Raw genomic sequence first — 13844 nt, 5'->3', positions numbered from 1 at the left:
TCAGGTCTTGGCAAGAGCCAAATGTGCCTGTGGCTTAATGCCCCTCTCCCATTGAAACGGGCTCGCCCTGGGTGCTGCCAGTTACCCGCAACTCAGCCTACAACGCTTTTAAAGCTGTTTGTTTATTTCTTTGGAAAACAAACCTTGGTCTGCACATTTCCTCTGCTCAGAGTAAACTTGAACTGTGCTTTTTCAAGAATATGCCAATAAAATAAGTGAGGTTTAATGGACAGCTGAGGTTTGCAAGAACTTGGAATCTTTTTAACCTGCCGTTTTCTGTGTTCTTTGTTTTTTAAAAGCAGAAAGTTAATAAGCTATGGAACACGTGTTTACTCCGCTGGAATGTCTGCTTCCCACTGGTATTGTATCTCTTTTTACTATTTAAATCTCTCTCAAGAGTCTTTACCCTGCAAATAAGTATGTTTTGTGTGCACAACATTAAGAATTGCATTCTTGGTTTGAAAGACAGCTCGATTATCATCTATTATTTTGAAAGGTTAATATATATAAGGCCTAACATTCCTCTTCATTTATTGCTAGTAGAGCCAATTCGATGTCATTGTGATGGGAATCAGTTTAATAAGAGTGTGTGCACACATGAGTTTACACTGGATTAACTATATCCCTTTCAAATCATATTCTGTTAAAGTGGTGCAGTTTATCCAAGGCCTCAGGCTATGTTTATATTATAAAGTTGCATTGGTTTAATTTAAATTTGCTTTTAAGCCAATTTAGTTAAACCAGTGCAAATTCCTGTGTGGACACTCTTATTTCAGTATATTTCAAACTGATTCCTAATCCATTTAAACTAAATGGAAATAAGAGAAATGATTTGAACTGTAATAGTGTTCACACAGGAATTTGCATTGGTTGAACTAAATCAGTTTAAAATGCCACCTTTAGTTTAGTTGGTGACATTTTCTTATGTAGACAAGGCCTAAAGCTGATGAGTAGGCTGGCCTGAGGCGATATGTACCCAGTCAATATGTGGATAGTTGAAATCCCCCATTATTATTGAGTTTTTTATTTTAATGGCCTCTCTAATCTTCCTGAGCATTTCACAGTCACTATCACCATCCTGGTCAGATGGTGGGTAATATGTCCCTACTGCTATATTCTTCTTCTTAGAGCATGGAATTACTATCCATAGCGACTCAATGGTACAGTTCGATTCATTTAAGATTTTTACTTCATTTGATTCTATACTTCCTTTCACATGTAGTGCCACTCCAACACCAGCGCAACCTGTTCTGTCTTTCCGATATATTTTGTACCATCTCCCCTTCCCCCACATCTCCCCTCCAACTCACGCAGTGGGCCTCACCTAGTTCATCTCAGTGTAAAACTACAGTGCTTTGTCTCCACTCGGATTTTGCAGCAGGATAGCTAAGGTCATCCTGTCATGGAAAACACATTTATTTTGGCAGTGAAGGCATAGCAAATGGTGATATTTAAAATGTCAGTGGCAGGCATCAGTTAATGCTCCATTGCAATGAATGGGAGGGGGAAAGTACTCAGTGGCTCTCCAGCTTTTTCTGAGGCACTCTGTCTCTGCAGACAGTATTCCATTGATTTACATTTGTTTTACATTTGGAAAGCTATTTTTGCAACCAGGGGGCCTAGATACTTTTTTAAAAATGAAAACTTAGATTCTGCAGCACAGCTATGTGGCGTGGGGTAGATTGTATACATAACCGTTCAAGTGTGATACAGCAAATGCACAGGGCTCATAACAGTTTGTCACATTACAGTTTGTGAAATCATTTAAAAAGCAACTCTGTTTTATTTTTTTAAAAGATCTAGGGCCTTCTACAGTGTACCACCCTTTGTTTCCCTCCTATGGTTTGTTTATAACCTTTCCATGAGGGTTGGTGACCTTGGTGTTGTGCCTAGATTGCCCATTGTGGGTTCTGCAGTGAGACTAGTCTTACTAAACTTTAACTACAGTGGACTTTGAGAGCTCCATACCATGCCTTTGTCTCCTTAACATTGGGGTGCTGCTGTATGCTTTAGACAGGCCTGCACCTGATTAGTACTTGGAATCTTTGGGTAGTAGGGTATGCTAGGTCCACTTACTCAGCAGTATTGCTAATGTGGAGCATTGTATGCCATAATCTACACTGGATTTCTGTTTGTTCCCACGTGTAATTCAAACTTTACTTTTTGATGTACAAAAGCCCTTTCATCTACAGCGTAAATGTTGACCTTATTTAGTTTTCAGGGGGCCCCAATACAACTTCTGTCATTTCATAACTTCTGCCAGATGAGGAGGATGAAAGAGAGAGACACATCTTCCATTGCTCAAGTCCACCAGCAAGGTAGCTCCCTGGTGGCTTCCTTATCGACCCTCCTGCAGAGGGGAAGGCTATGCATAGCAGAGAATCCTCTTGCCTTGTTCTCTGTATCCTGGCCCATAAAGAGTTCCATTAAACTATTTCTCACATCATGTGGGGAGTGTGAGCCATTTGTGGGGGGCTGTCTCCCTTATATCCTATTCCCCATACCCACTGTGCATTAGAACCACACCAGTTCCAGGGGTGGTAGTTGGGGCTTGGATTTGATTCCTTCAGAAGAGGATGTATTCTTTGATAGTCTCTTTACCCTTTTCATCAACTTGAATGGGCTTTGAGGGTTTATCAAGATGATTATTTTAAGTACCTCTTAAAACTTAAGTTTATATGGGCTACATTGATGTTATAGTTATTTCACTGGTGTCTGGAATCACATTGTCTCCAGTTAAATGAGCCAAAGCTGTTTCAGCTTTAAAAGAATATCGCCAGGTAACTGTCTGTAAAGCTGAAATGTCCATTTATTGCAGGTAACCCTTTGCATCCTTCCCCGCCCCCTCCATTTGAAACTAGAGTTTTTGTTCTGTTAAAGCAAGGTCACCTGTATGTCACAAGCGAGCCACAGGAGAGAATAAAGAGTGTTTTACAATTATATAGCTGTCTAGTTGTTTCTGTACACAGGAATTATGAAGTTATGCATTAAATTTAAGGGAAGAAGAGTAGGAGGAAGCAACAGTGCAACCTAACTGCTCTTCCATACATCCACAAGACTTTAGGTCTGGTCTAAACAACAAAGTTAGGTTCATATGAGGCGCCTTGCATCAACCGAGTTGTGCATATGTCTTAACTAAAATTTGTCTCCCAACGATGTAAGTGTCCCATTATACTGACGTAGTAACACCAGCTGCCTGAGAAGCATTGATCCATGGGTGAAATACCGAGGTCGACATAGCATGAGTGTGGATGCTACATTACTTATGTCGACCCTAATAGAACCTTGAGCAGCTGTCCTGCAATGCCCAGCACTGACTGCTCTGGTCACAATTGTGAACTCCGCTGTCCAGAGGTCACAGAGACTGGAAAGCCCCTCCCCCCCCATCCCACCCCCCGTAAAGCCCTGCACATGTTTAAAATGCCTTTCCCTGATTGTCCAGTTTGGCAAGCATATCGAGCTGTTCTCCATTCTTGCATACAACTGCTTAGCTGACCATGCTGGCCACATGCTCTCTAGCTTGGAGTAGACAGGAAATATTGGTTCTCCTGGGCCTGTGGGGAGAAGAAGCTGTGCAAGCACAGCTATGGACCAGCCATAGAAACATCAGCATCTATGAGCATCTTGCACACGGAATGCAGGAGAAGGGGGTACAAGAGAGATCAGCAGCAGGGCTGCGTGAAAGTGAAGGAACTGCAGCAGGCATATCAGAAGGCCAATCTATCCTGCTGACCACAGTGGATACTTTCAAGAAGCACGAACCACAGGTCCCTGGCCTAAACAGCAAGGAGGTGGTGGAGGAGGAAGAAGAGGAGGATGGGGGACATGCGACCAGGGAATCTAGCTATGTCATGAGCCAGGACCTGTTTGAGACTTTACCACTGTCTAATCAGCCCTGGTTGTCAAGCGTGGGTAAACCCAGTGCAGGGGAAGGAACCTCAGGTAAGTGTGTAATTGTATTCCCATTACAATGATGTACTGATGGCAACCCCAACTTAGCAGGACACAGCTATTGACTTTTCATTGATTTGCTCCTACTAACTAGAAGAGGTAGCGGTACAACAAAGAGAGGTAGAGTTGTTATCGGCTTTCCATTCCCTTGTAGAGTTAGGGAGCGGAGGCCATGAGGAGCAGTTTGTTTACATGTACAGGTATGTCCCTTGAATCCTCCTGAGAGATCTCAATGAAATTTTTATGGAGGTACTCTGCAGTCCTCTCCCAAAAGGTCTAGAGAGGCCTGTCTTATTTCTTCCTCAGCAGTAGGACACTTTCCCACGCCAGTCAACGATAACTTCAGAGGCACCACTGCAGTAGGCAGGTGAGCTGCACATGGGCCCAGGCAGCTTTGGGATGCCAGCAGCAGCTGTGTTCTCTATGCCTTTGTTACCTTCAGGAGTCAGATACCAGCTAAAATCACGACCACCTGTGGAAAATGGTGACAGTACTCAGTGCTGTTGCCCTATACTGTACCTATAGTTTCATGCAACTGAGCAATTCCCTCCCCATCAGTCAGTGCTCGGTTTTCAGGCGCAGAAGTGGCACTCCACCAACACACTTGAATTGGTTCTTTCTATGTGCCACGGTGATCTGTTCTTCAAGAAATCATCATGTTCCCCACTGACTTGGTTCTTTTTGTGACTCTGCAAATACCGGAGGATCATGCGTCCTGTGCTTGCAATGCTAATGACAGTAGTGCAGAGCTGAGCAGGCTCAATGCTTCTGTCAGAGATGGCGGACAGCGAGGAGGGCTATGCGGGTTTGTGGGATTTTTGAAAAAAGTGCAAAAATTGTGGGCTATAGATGGCATATTAACCAATTAAAAATAGAAACTGTTTCTGCTATCCCCTGTTTTTTGGTTCCATCTGCTTTTGGAGAAGCAGGTCTTTGTACATGCTTTGTAAATAAATAAGATTACACCCAAGACAATACCAGACTTATTTCTACTCCCAACTGGACTATTCCCTGGACCCTGAAATTTGACTAGCCACTTGTCACTTAAACATTGCTCTATAAGTGGATTATATCACCTGAAACCCCCCCTCCACCCCATAGCTTAATGTTGTGTGTAGTCTGGGGTAAACTATTTTCTGACAGAGAAAAGAATTACTATAAATCAGTAGTTCTCAACCTGCGGCCCAGTCAGCACATGGCTGCGGCCCATGTGACATCTTCAGGGCCATACAGGTAGTATTGGATGCTGCCCACAATAGTGAATAGGTTGAGAACCACTGCTATACTTGGAAGTGATATAACATGGGAATAACAATGTTTTTAATTGACAGTTGAATTATATGAGAATTTTACCATTCAAACAAGTGAATAGAAACTGTTTCTGCTGTTAATCTTTTTCAAAAAAATGGGGTTAGGTGGAGCAAGAACATTTTTATTCATCATCCTATAACTCAAATGGGTAAAGGTAAGTTGCTAGAAGCTGGGAATGGGCGACAGAGGATGGATCGCTTTATGATTACCTGTTCTGTTCATTCCCTCTGAAGCACCTGGCACTGGCCACTGTCGGAAGACGGGATACTGGGCTAGATGGACCTTTAGTCTAACCCAGTATGGCCGTTCTTATGTTCTAAGTGGCTACTCAAAGTTTGGGGTCCCGGGGATGGTCCAGTTGGGAGTAGAAATTGATATTGGAGTCTGGTATTGTCTATGATGTAATCTTATTTATTTACAAAGAATGTACGAAGTCCTGCTTCTCTAAACACAGGTGGAACCACAAAATGGGACAACTTCTTATAGCTCTAAGCCTCTTTAGCCAGCACTAGACTCAAAACTGTCCACTAGGCTTCTCCAGGGTCTCTCCCTTCTTACAGGCAATTGCTTGGGCCTTGTGCTGGCTTTCTTCCTGCCTCTGAGTCTTCCTCAGTTTCTTGTCTGCCCCCATATCTCCCCAAACTATATACTTTTTCTACACTCACCCTCCTGATCAGAAAAACGCCAAAGGAAACCCTTCTCTCACATGTTGCTAGTTTCTGGGCAGACTCCATTGTGCTCTGTTTTAGATGTGACTCCTTAAATATCTCTTACCACTAGCTTAAATGGACGGCACGTTCACACACAATTTTTAACAAGGTTTTAACTTAACCCATAAAAATGTTTTACCCAGCTCATAACAGTATAATGGCCCTGCTGAAAGGACCAGGAGTCAGTGAAGCAACCGTGCTTTCAGAAGGATATTGACTTCCTTCCTTAGTCCTGACGGTACCCTCCACAATGAGTTTTTAAAGATATATATTTTATGGTTTCACAGCAGCCTTATTATAAAATCATATACAAACTGCATAAAGGTTTCAGATACAAGTCCACATTTAGGCTTGATATCTGAATATGGAAAACAATATAAGAAATTGTTTGTTTGCAAATACGAACCCAGTCTGAATAAAGTAGAAGCTGATATGAAGTAGGAACACGTGGTAAATTATTGCACAGGAAAAACTATACGAGGTGACTGGTCCAGGCTTGGAAGTCTTGGGTTCCCAAAATTACAAAACCCTCTATTTCCCCCCCCCCAACCCACCCCAAAACACAATACTTGTATTTGTGATCTGTTTTCAGCTTGTACATGTGAAGACCATTAGCCCATGTTCAGTGCAAGTTTTTGGATAGTTAAAATGTTGCACTTGATCACATTCACGTTTATTGACGCCCAAGTTTTAGACCAAAACCTAATACAAATATAATTCCTCCCTCATTCAATGAAAAACACAGTATCAGGCTGCCAAGTACAGTTGGTAATCCTCCTTCTACTGGCTTCCAAATTTAATAAGCTGATTAGGCATGGATCTAAGAGCCGGCCTCTTGCTAACAGCATTGTTGATTGACAGCTTAGTCCAGAAAACTTTTTTCAATTGCTTGTGAAAATGTATCTCAATTTAACACACTAAAAGGAGCTTCCTTGGCAATTATTAAGGACGAAGTTCAGTTAAAATAAAAAAAAATCTAGAAAAAGAAAAGTAGTGGCAGATCTCACCCAACACAAAATACCGCAAGAAAACAATTATCTTTACTCTGCACACAACCCACCTAGCCCTGCTGCCATAGATGAGTCCTCTCCCCACTATTCTTAACCCCATGTCCAAATAGACGTAGTTTGCAGTATGCTCAAAAGGTCAGATGATCTGGACTTTTTTGGACTAAGGATCAAACGAATGTTAAAATCAGAGAGATTATCCTTCCTACACATCCCATCTATATCCTAAAATGGTTCTCATCACCACCATCATGGCCCAGAGCTACCACCCACCTTTAAAAAGAACAGGAGTACTTGTGGCACCTTAGAGACTAACAAATTTATTAGAGCATAAGCTTTCGTGGGCTACAGCCCACTTCATCGGATGCATGTAGTGTAAAATACAGTGGGAAGATATATATATATATATATATATATATATATATATATATATATATATATATATATATATACACACAGAGAACATGAAACAATGGGTGTTACCATAAAAGCTCACCTTAACTGATCACTCTCCTTATAGCGTGTATGGTAACACCCATTGTTTCATGTTCTTTTTGCGGATACAGACTAACATGGCTGCTACTCTGACACCCACCGTTAGACATCCACATCTGATTATTTTGGCCTATGTCTTTCTGTAACTTGAGAATGATGTTTAAAAAGCATCTTTGTGTTCCAGCATGTGTATGTGAATAGAGGATTCTACCCGGACAAGTGACTTCTATATTTGATGAATGCAAACAACTGTGTTAATGCATCATTAAGTTTGCATCGTTAAAAAGTTAGGAACTGGAAAAGTTTTCTTCAGCAACACTCACTCAGCTACGCTATATATAGATAGCTACAAACAGCATTTTTGGAACGCTGTTAAATTTGTGTCTTGCCCTATATCCAGTTGCTACTTCGAGAGGCTCTTGCTGTCATTTCCTGGGATTGATTTTTTTTTTTTTTTAAAACACCAGCAGCATTTTCTCAGTAGAGTGTCCTGCCTCTGTAACTTGTCTTCATGGATTGTCTGCTAGACCCTATATCTGGAAGGCTTCAGGGTACGATGTAAGGCATGTCTGTCACGCCACATTCTGCTGCGATTGAAATCCATGGGAATATAGTCAGTAACTTCAATGGGAGCAGGATTTTGGTCTCTTATGGTTTTATTTTATTTTTTTTATGACTCCTCTTTGTTGTTGTTTTTTTTTTAGGATTTTCCTGGGTGTTTTTTACTCTTATTTTTCTTGTTTTCTCCCCCGCAAATTATTATTTTTTTGGCAGCCCCAATTGTAGTGGAATAGTTGAAAAAATGTATGATTGTAATTTGTGTCAGAAGTATTTAGTTGCTTCTGTGATAAGAGTTGGACTAATTTCTTTTTTAAAAAGGGGTGAATATTGTTTTAGCAAAAGATGTTAATGTCATGAGTCGCTAATGTATAAGCACAGTAGGAAACTTCCTATAGAAAGAGTTAAAGGCACCACATGCTGTAACCCCAGTCACCCAAACAGTCAATAAACAGATTGTGTGGATTAAAGCACTCTCCTTTGGATGGGCACTCCAACCTTTCCTGAGGTTTCTCTGTGTTGCCGGATGGCCACACAACAGGAGAGTTATTTTTCAGGCTCATCTTTTTGAGACCTGGTGCTTCTTGCAAGTGGTTTTGCCTAGGGGTTCTTTGGCGAAAAAACCCCACGGCTACAATACAAGCTTCTGCTGGCATAGCTGTGTCAATGAGGGGTGTCAAGAGGAGTCATCCCTGACCGACATAGCTGTGCCAGGAAAAAGACCTTAGTTTAGATACAGTTATGCTGGCCAAACTGGGCTTTTGCCAGTATACACTGTATCCACACTAGGGGCGCTTTGCTGGTGTACATAGTGTAGACATAGCCTCAGGAAAAGGAAGTGTGTTAAAAAGGAGAGTTAGGGAGACAGGGCCCAAGGGAACTGCTTCTTGTCAGAGACTTGACACGTGGTACTTTAGTTGAGGTTTCTGCCTTTGTGACCATCTCTGTTCCTTTTCTATAGGACTTGAGTACTCTTTTTGTAACTGAACAAATTACACTAGGTTAAAAAAAACCTTGATCCTGTATCTCCGATTTCTCCTCCCATGGGAAACCAGCAAGCCCCCCAAATCAGCCACCGTTCGTTAAAATATATTTAATATGGCTTCATTATTTTTGTTGAGAGAACCATAATGTTTGAATTTCCTGACATTTTTGCTGTTAAAATTAATGGGCCTGACTTACCACCTCATTAGTCTAGTTTTAAGCTGGTGTAACTGATTTAACTGGTTTAAAACTGGAATAATGAGGCCCAACTCTGTTATCTCATCCTTGACGCAAAATTTAGATTCTGAAAAAAACAAGCTTTTACAAAACCAATAGTAATAATTCTATGAATGTTTTCCTTTAAATTGTAAGGGAAAAATTGTTCATAATCATACAGGCTTTTGCCTGAAATCTTTGACATTGAAATTTTGTAGCAAGGAGAGCCCAAAAATGAAACAGATTGCAAACAAAAGCAAAACTGACTTTGTTCTTTTTTTCATTGTCTAAGTGGAGAGAAATACAAAGTAAATGAAAAGCCTAAATGGGGAAGAGTAAATTGGAATTTGAAAAATGTCATCAGGGTTAATAATCTTTAGTAATTGTTATTATTAACATTATTTCTAAATTGACACTTCATTTAAATTCTCAGGGCCAGAATGTGCCGTTTTCCTCTCCACTCCCAGGACCTCAAGAGCAGGGCTGTAAACAGGCTGACTCCTTCTTCAACAAAGCGCATAGACCTTGAGTTAGGGCCTGATCCTGAAGTCAAGGGGAGCTCTTCCATTGATTTCAATAGGTCTAGGATCAAACCCTTAATGGCCAAACTCACCTCGTTCATGGGGTTTTGTGCTGATAGTAACTCAAAAACAATAGTACAACATAAGCTTTAGCCTAAGCTTCCTGCTTGAACTTGCTTGTTTTTAGGGTTTCCCCTGGAATCTGCTTTTTCTAGCTCCCTAATGGTTCTCTTCATGTCCTGATACAAGATAGTTGTGCCCACCTACCAGCATGACTCTTAATTCAGTGTTTTATCACTTGAGCCTGTGGGTCACTGAAAAGAAGGACCTTCTTTTCTTCACATTCTTAGTCTGCTATCCTGTAACAAGGTCACAGTTTCAATTCTTAAAATTATGGGGACTAATCCAAATCCATCCGGATAGGGTAATACTGAACTGGTTGTAATCTGGGACTGGAGGCTGCTTGATGGTAATGGCCAAAGACTTACTTTTATCTGGATTCATAGCCATGTAAGTGTGCATGTGCTGTACAAACACATAGTGAGAGAATACTGTACCCTGAAGAGCTTGCTGTCTAAATAGGCAAGTGTAATGGGGTTTGCTCACCACTCTGGCACCTCCTGCTGGCTGTCTTGGGAAATAGTTCTGCGTGTTAGTATGCCCTCTTCAGGTGGTACCTCGCCGCGGTCACTCCTGCTCTAGGACCCACATCTCTCCCTGAACCACGGCATCCTCTTCAGCGACACAGCCCTCTGGCGGTGCCACACACTGTGCTCCCCCCTTCTGGGGGACCTGCAGTCTGCTGTTCAGCCACTTCCCTTAGTGGCTACTGCAGCGAATTGTCTGGCCACTTCCTCGAGGCCCCAGCATCCTCTTTGCCCTTGCCTCAGCCTGCAAACCCCAGCAGCCAGCCAGGAGCTATGTCTCACTTCCCTGGTCCCGCCTCGCAGCACTGCTCTCTCCAGGGTGCTGGCAGTTCTCTCAGCCCTCCAGAGACACAGTCCTTCCTCCCTGGGCTTCCAACAGAACCAGCCTTTGTCCTGCATCTCCCTTTTTATATGGGCCTGCTTGGCCCTGATTAGCTGCTCCCTTCAGCCATTCTCTGATTGGGTGCCTCTGGCGCAGCCTCTCTAGGGCTGCTTTTAACCCCTTTTCTGTCAGTGAGGGGCAGCCGCCCCATCACTGCAAGATAGACAGGGTGAGAAAAAGGAATATTATCCCAATTTTTACAAATGGGGAATTAATGCAAGGAGAGATCAAGTGACTTGCCCAAGATCCCACAGGAAGTTTTTGATAGAGCTGGGGGTTGAACCTAGCTCTCCTGACTCTGTCTAGGGACTTTTAACCATATGACTATCCTTCTTCTCAACATTTTGAACATGTACAATACATGTAAAAATATAAAAGCAGTAGTGATCAGTTAAGATTCCTGTAAGTAGTCAGAAGAACTGATTGCAGCAATTGTGCATATAGTGCTGAATTTACTGCCAGTTATTGTGAGATATCAGAAAACTTTTTATATTATTTCCATAGTTTGTATCCTTATTTATCTATAAATAATTGTAAATTCCATAAGGGGGAAGAAAAAGCCTTCTAGAATTGTAGAAAGCAAGAGAAATAGTTATGCTGAACTTGTATAACCATTATGCCAAACTATTCAGTTTCTCACCCAAATTTACATGTACTGAATAAATTTACTGAATAAATAGCCAGTCTCATTTGAGAACAAAGCTGGAACTGAATAAATGTAAAGGGTTCAGAGCGCTAACAAAACAACTGAAATCTAAAGTAGTGCAGTCACACAGCCTACATGATGTAAATGAGAACAGGAGAGAAGAAATGTAAATTTAGGTGGCAAAATGAAGAGCTGGAATGTTTTGTATGACTGTACAAATATTTTAAGATTTGTAGTCTGAATGTTGTTGTTGCCCTGGGGTACCTTTGCATTAGTTTTTCACCCTGTCACAGGGCATTCCCTCAGCTACTCCATTGTGCCACACCATCTAACCTATTTCTGTCACCTAATGGTCATAAACTTGCCCAGGCTCTTTTCCTTTCACCATATGTATCTTTTATGCCTGTGGACTTTTACACACTGAACGTGCCACAAGCATCGTGTAGCAGGAGCTTTCCATGCAGCCTCTCTCCTCAGCACAGCTCACCTTCTGAGCTTCCCCTCTGAGTGCTCCTTGCTTCCTGTCTTACTTGCATCCACCCAGTTACTGCCAATTTCATCATTAGCCCAGTGATTATCACCCACGTACTCATAATAAACCAACAAAAAGTATTCACTTACGTAGCTCCTGTAGCCTTTTCTGGGCTGCAGTAAGTTCAGTGACCAGGATGCTACTAATAGTACTCTCATTCCCTTTCCGATCCCATCTGCATGGTTAATCTTTGCAGGAGAATATGTATGTTGTGCACAAAGCATTGGTTAAAAAAAATGTAAAATCTATGAGTCCAATTGTTTGTCCAGTGGGGAAAGCGGCAGAAGGCAAAGAAGTGGGAAGAACCCTCATGCATGAAAAAGGTTTGCAGGATCAAGCCTTGCATTAGATCATTCTGCTGTCTGAATTTGCATTTTTAAGACTTAGAGTGTCAATACATTTTAACTTGCTTTGTCCAAACATGATTTCTAACAGAGTTAATCACAGAGATGAAACTAAAGGTATGTAAATATAGGAATTACTGAGACTGTGTCTGAGGCTCCATGTGATCAAAGTAAAGGGTGAGATATGGGAGAGGATGGGGTGTACGGTGAGGTGCACCAGATGGCAAAATCTCCTGAGGTAAATTCACTTTAGCACTGCTGTTACTGATATTCAGCATTTACGTAACAGATCTGCATACATTAGATAGAGTATCTAGAGCAGTGGCTCAACCTTTCCAGACTAAAAGAACAGGAGTACTTGTGGCACCTTAGAGACTACCAGAGTTGGTAAGACAACTCCCACCTGTTCATGCTCTCTGTATGTGTGTATATATATCTCCTCAATATATGTTCCATTCTATATGTATCCGAAGAAGTGGGCTGTAGTCCACGAAAGCTTATGCTCTAATAAATTTGTTAGTCTCTAAGGTGCCACAAGTACTCCTGTACTTTTTGCGGATACAGACTAACACGGCTGCTACTCTGAAACCTTTCCAGACTAGTGTACCCCTTTCAAGAGTCTGATTTGACTTGTGTTCCCCAAGTTTCAGACAAAAAATACAAAGGTGGCACAGCACACTATTACTGAAAAATTGGTCACTTTCTTATTTTTACCATATCATTATAAAATAAATCAGTTGGAATATAAATATTGTACTTACATTTCAGTGAATAGTATATAGAACAGTATAAACAAGTAATTGTCTGTATGAAATTTTAGTTTCTACTGACTTCACTAGGGCTTTTTTTGTAGTCTGTTGTAAAACTTAGGCAAATATCTAGATGAGTTGATGTACCCCCTGGAAGACCTCTGACATGTACCTCTGGTTGAGAACCACTGATCTAGAGTGAGTAAATGCTTTGCAGGAGAGTGTTAGATAATGGACTTCTGGTTCATGGGTTCTATTATGCATATATTAGTTATAATACAAGGATTCATTTATAACAGAGTGCCAGCAAAGTTGCTTGTAAAGAGTCTGACTGTGCTTTTCTGGGACATCCTCTCTAGATTCCTAAATGGGACTGTCATAACTATAAAGGGAAGGGTAACAGCTGTCCTGTGTACAGTACTATAAAATCCCTCCTGTCCAGAGACTCCAAAATCCTTTTCCCTGTAAAGGGTTAAGAAGCTCAGGTAACCTGGCTGGCATCTGACCTAAAGGACCAATAAGGGGACAAGATACTTTCAAATCTTGGGGGGGGGGGAAGGTTTTTGTTTGTGTCTTTTGTTTGGGAGTGAGTTCGCTCTCGGGACTGAGAGGGACCAGACATCAATCCAGGTTCTCCACATCTTTCTAAACAAGTCTCTCCTATTTCAAACTTGTAAGTAAATAGCCAGGCAAGGCGTCTTAGTTTTCCTTTGTTTTCTCAACTTGTAAATGTACCTTTTACTAGAGTGTTTATCTTTGTTTGCTGTACTTTGAACCTAAGACTAGAGGGG

The 13844-nt window shown here is 41.5% G+C and overlaps 1 protein-coding gene across 6 annotated transcripts in view; it reads left to right on the top strand.

Moving 5' to 3' along the window:
• TPK1 (thiamin pyrophosphokinase 1) overlaps positions 1–13844 on the top strand; it is a 502338-nt gene that overhangs the window by 3647 nt on the left and 484847 nt on the right. For 4 of the 6 annotated variants that reach the window (XM_065583869.1, XM_065583872.1, XM_065583873.1 and 1 more), the window contains exon 2: positions 303–359. In XM_065583869.1, coding sequence (XP_065439941.1) covers positions 317–359 — 43 coding nt within the window. In that variant the 5' untranslated portion in view covers positions 303–316. Of the gene's footprint in view, positions 1–299; positions 360–13844 lie in introns of all 6 variants that reach the window. The other 2 variants (XM_065583870.1, XM_065583868.1) reach the window with 1 other exon arrangement.

Source organism: Chrysemys picta, chromosome 2 (genome assembly GCF_011386835.1).
Source record: "Chrysemys picta bellii isolate R12L10 chromosome 2, ASM1138683v2, whole genome shotgun sequence".
Classification (NCBI taxonomy): Eukaryota; Metazoa; Chordata; order Testudines; family Emydidae; genus Chrysemys; species Chrysemys picta.
The sequence above is the reverse complement of the archived record's forward strand: the minus strand, read 5'-3'. Positions and strand labels throughout refer to the sequence as shown.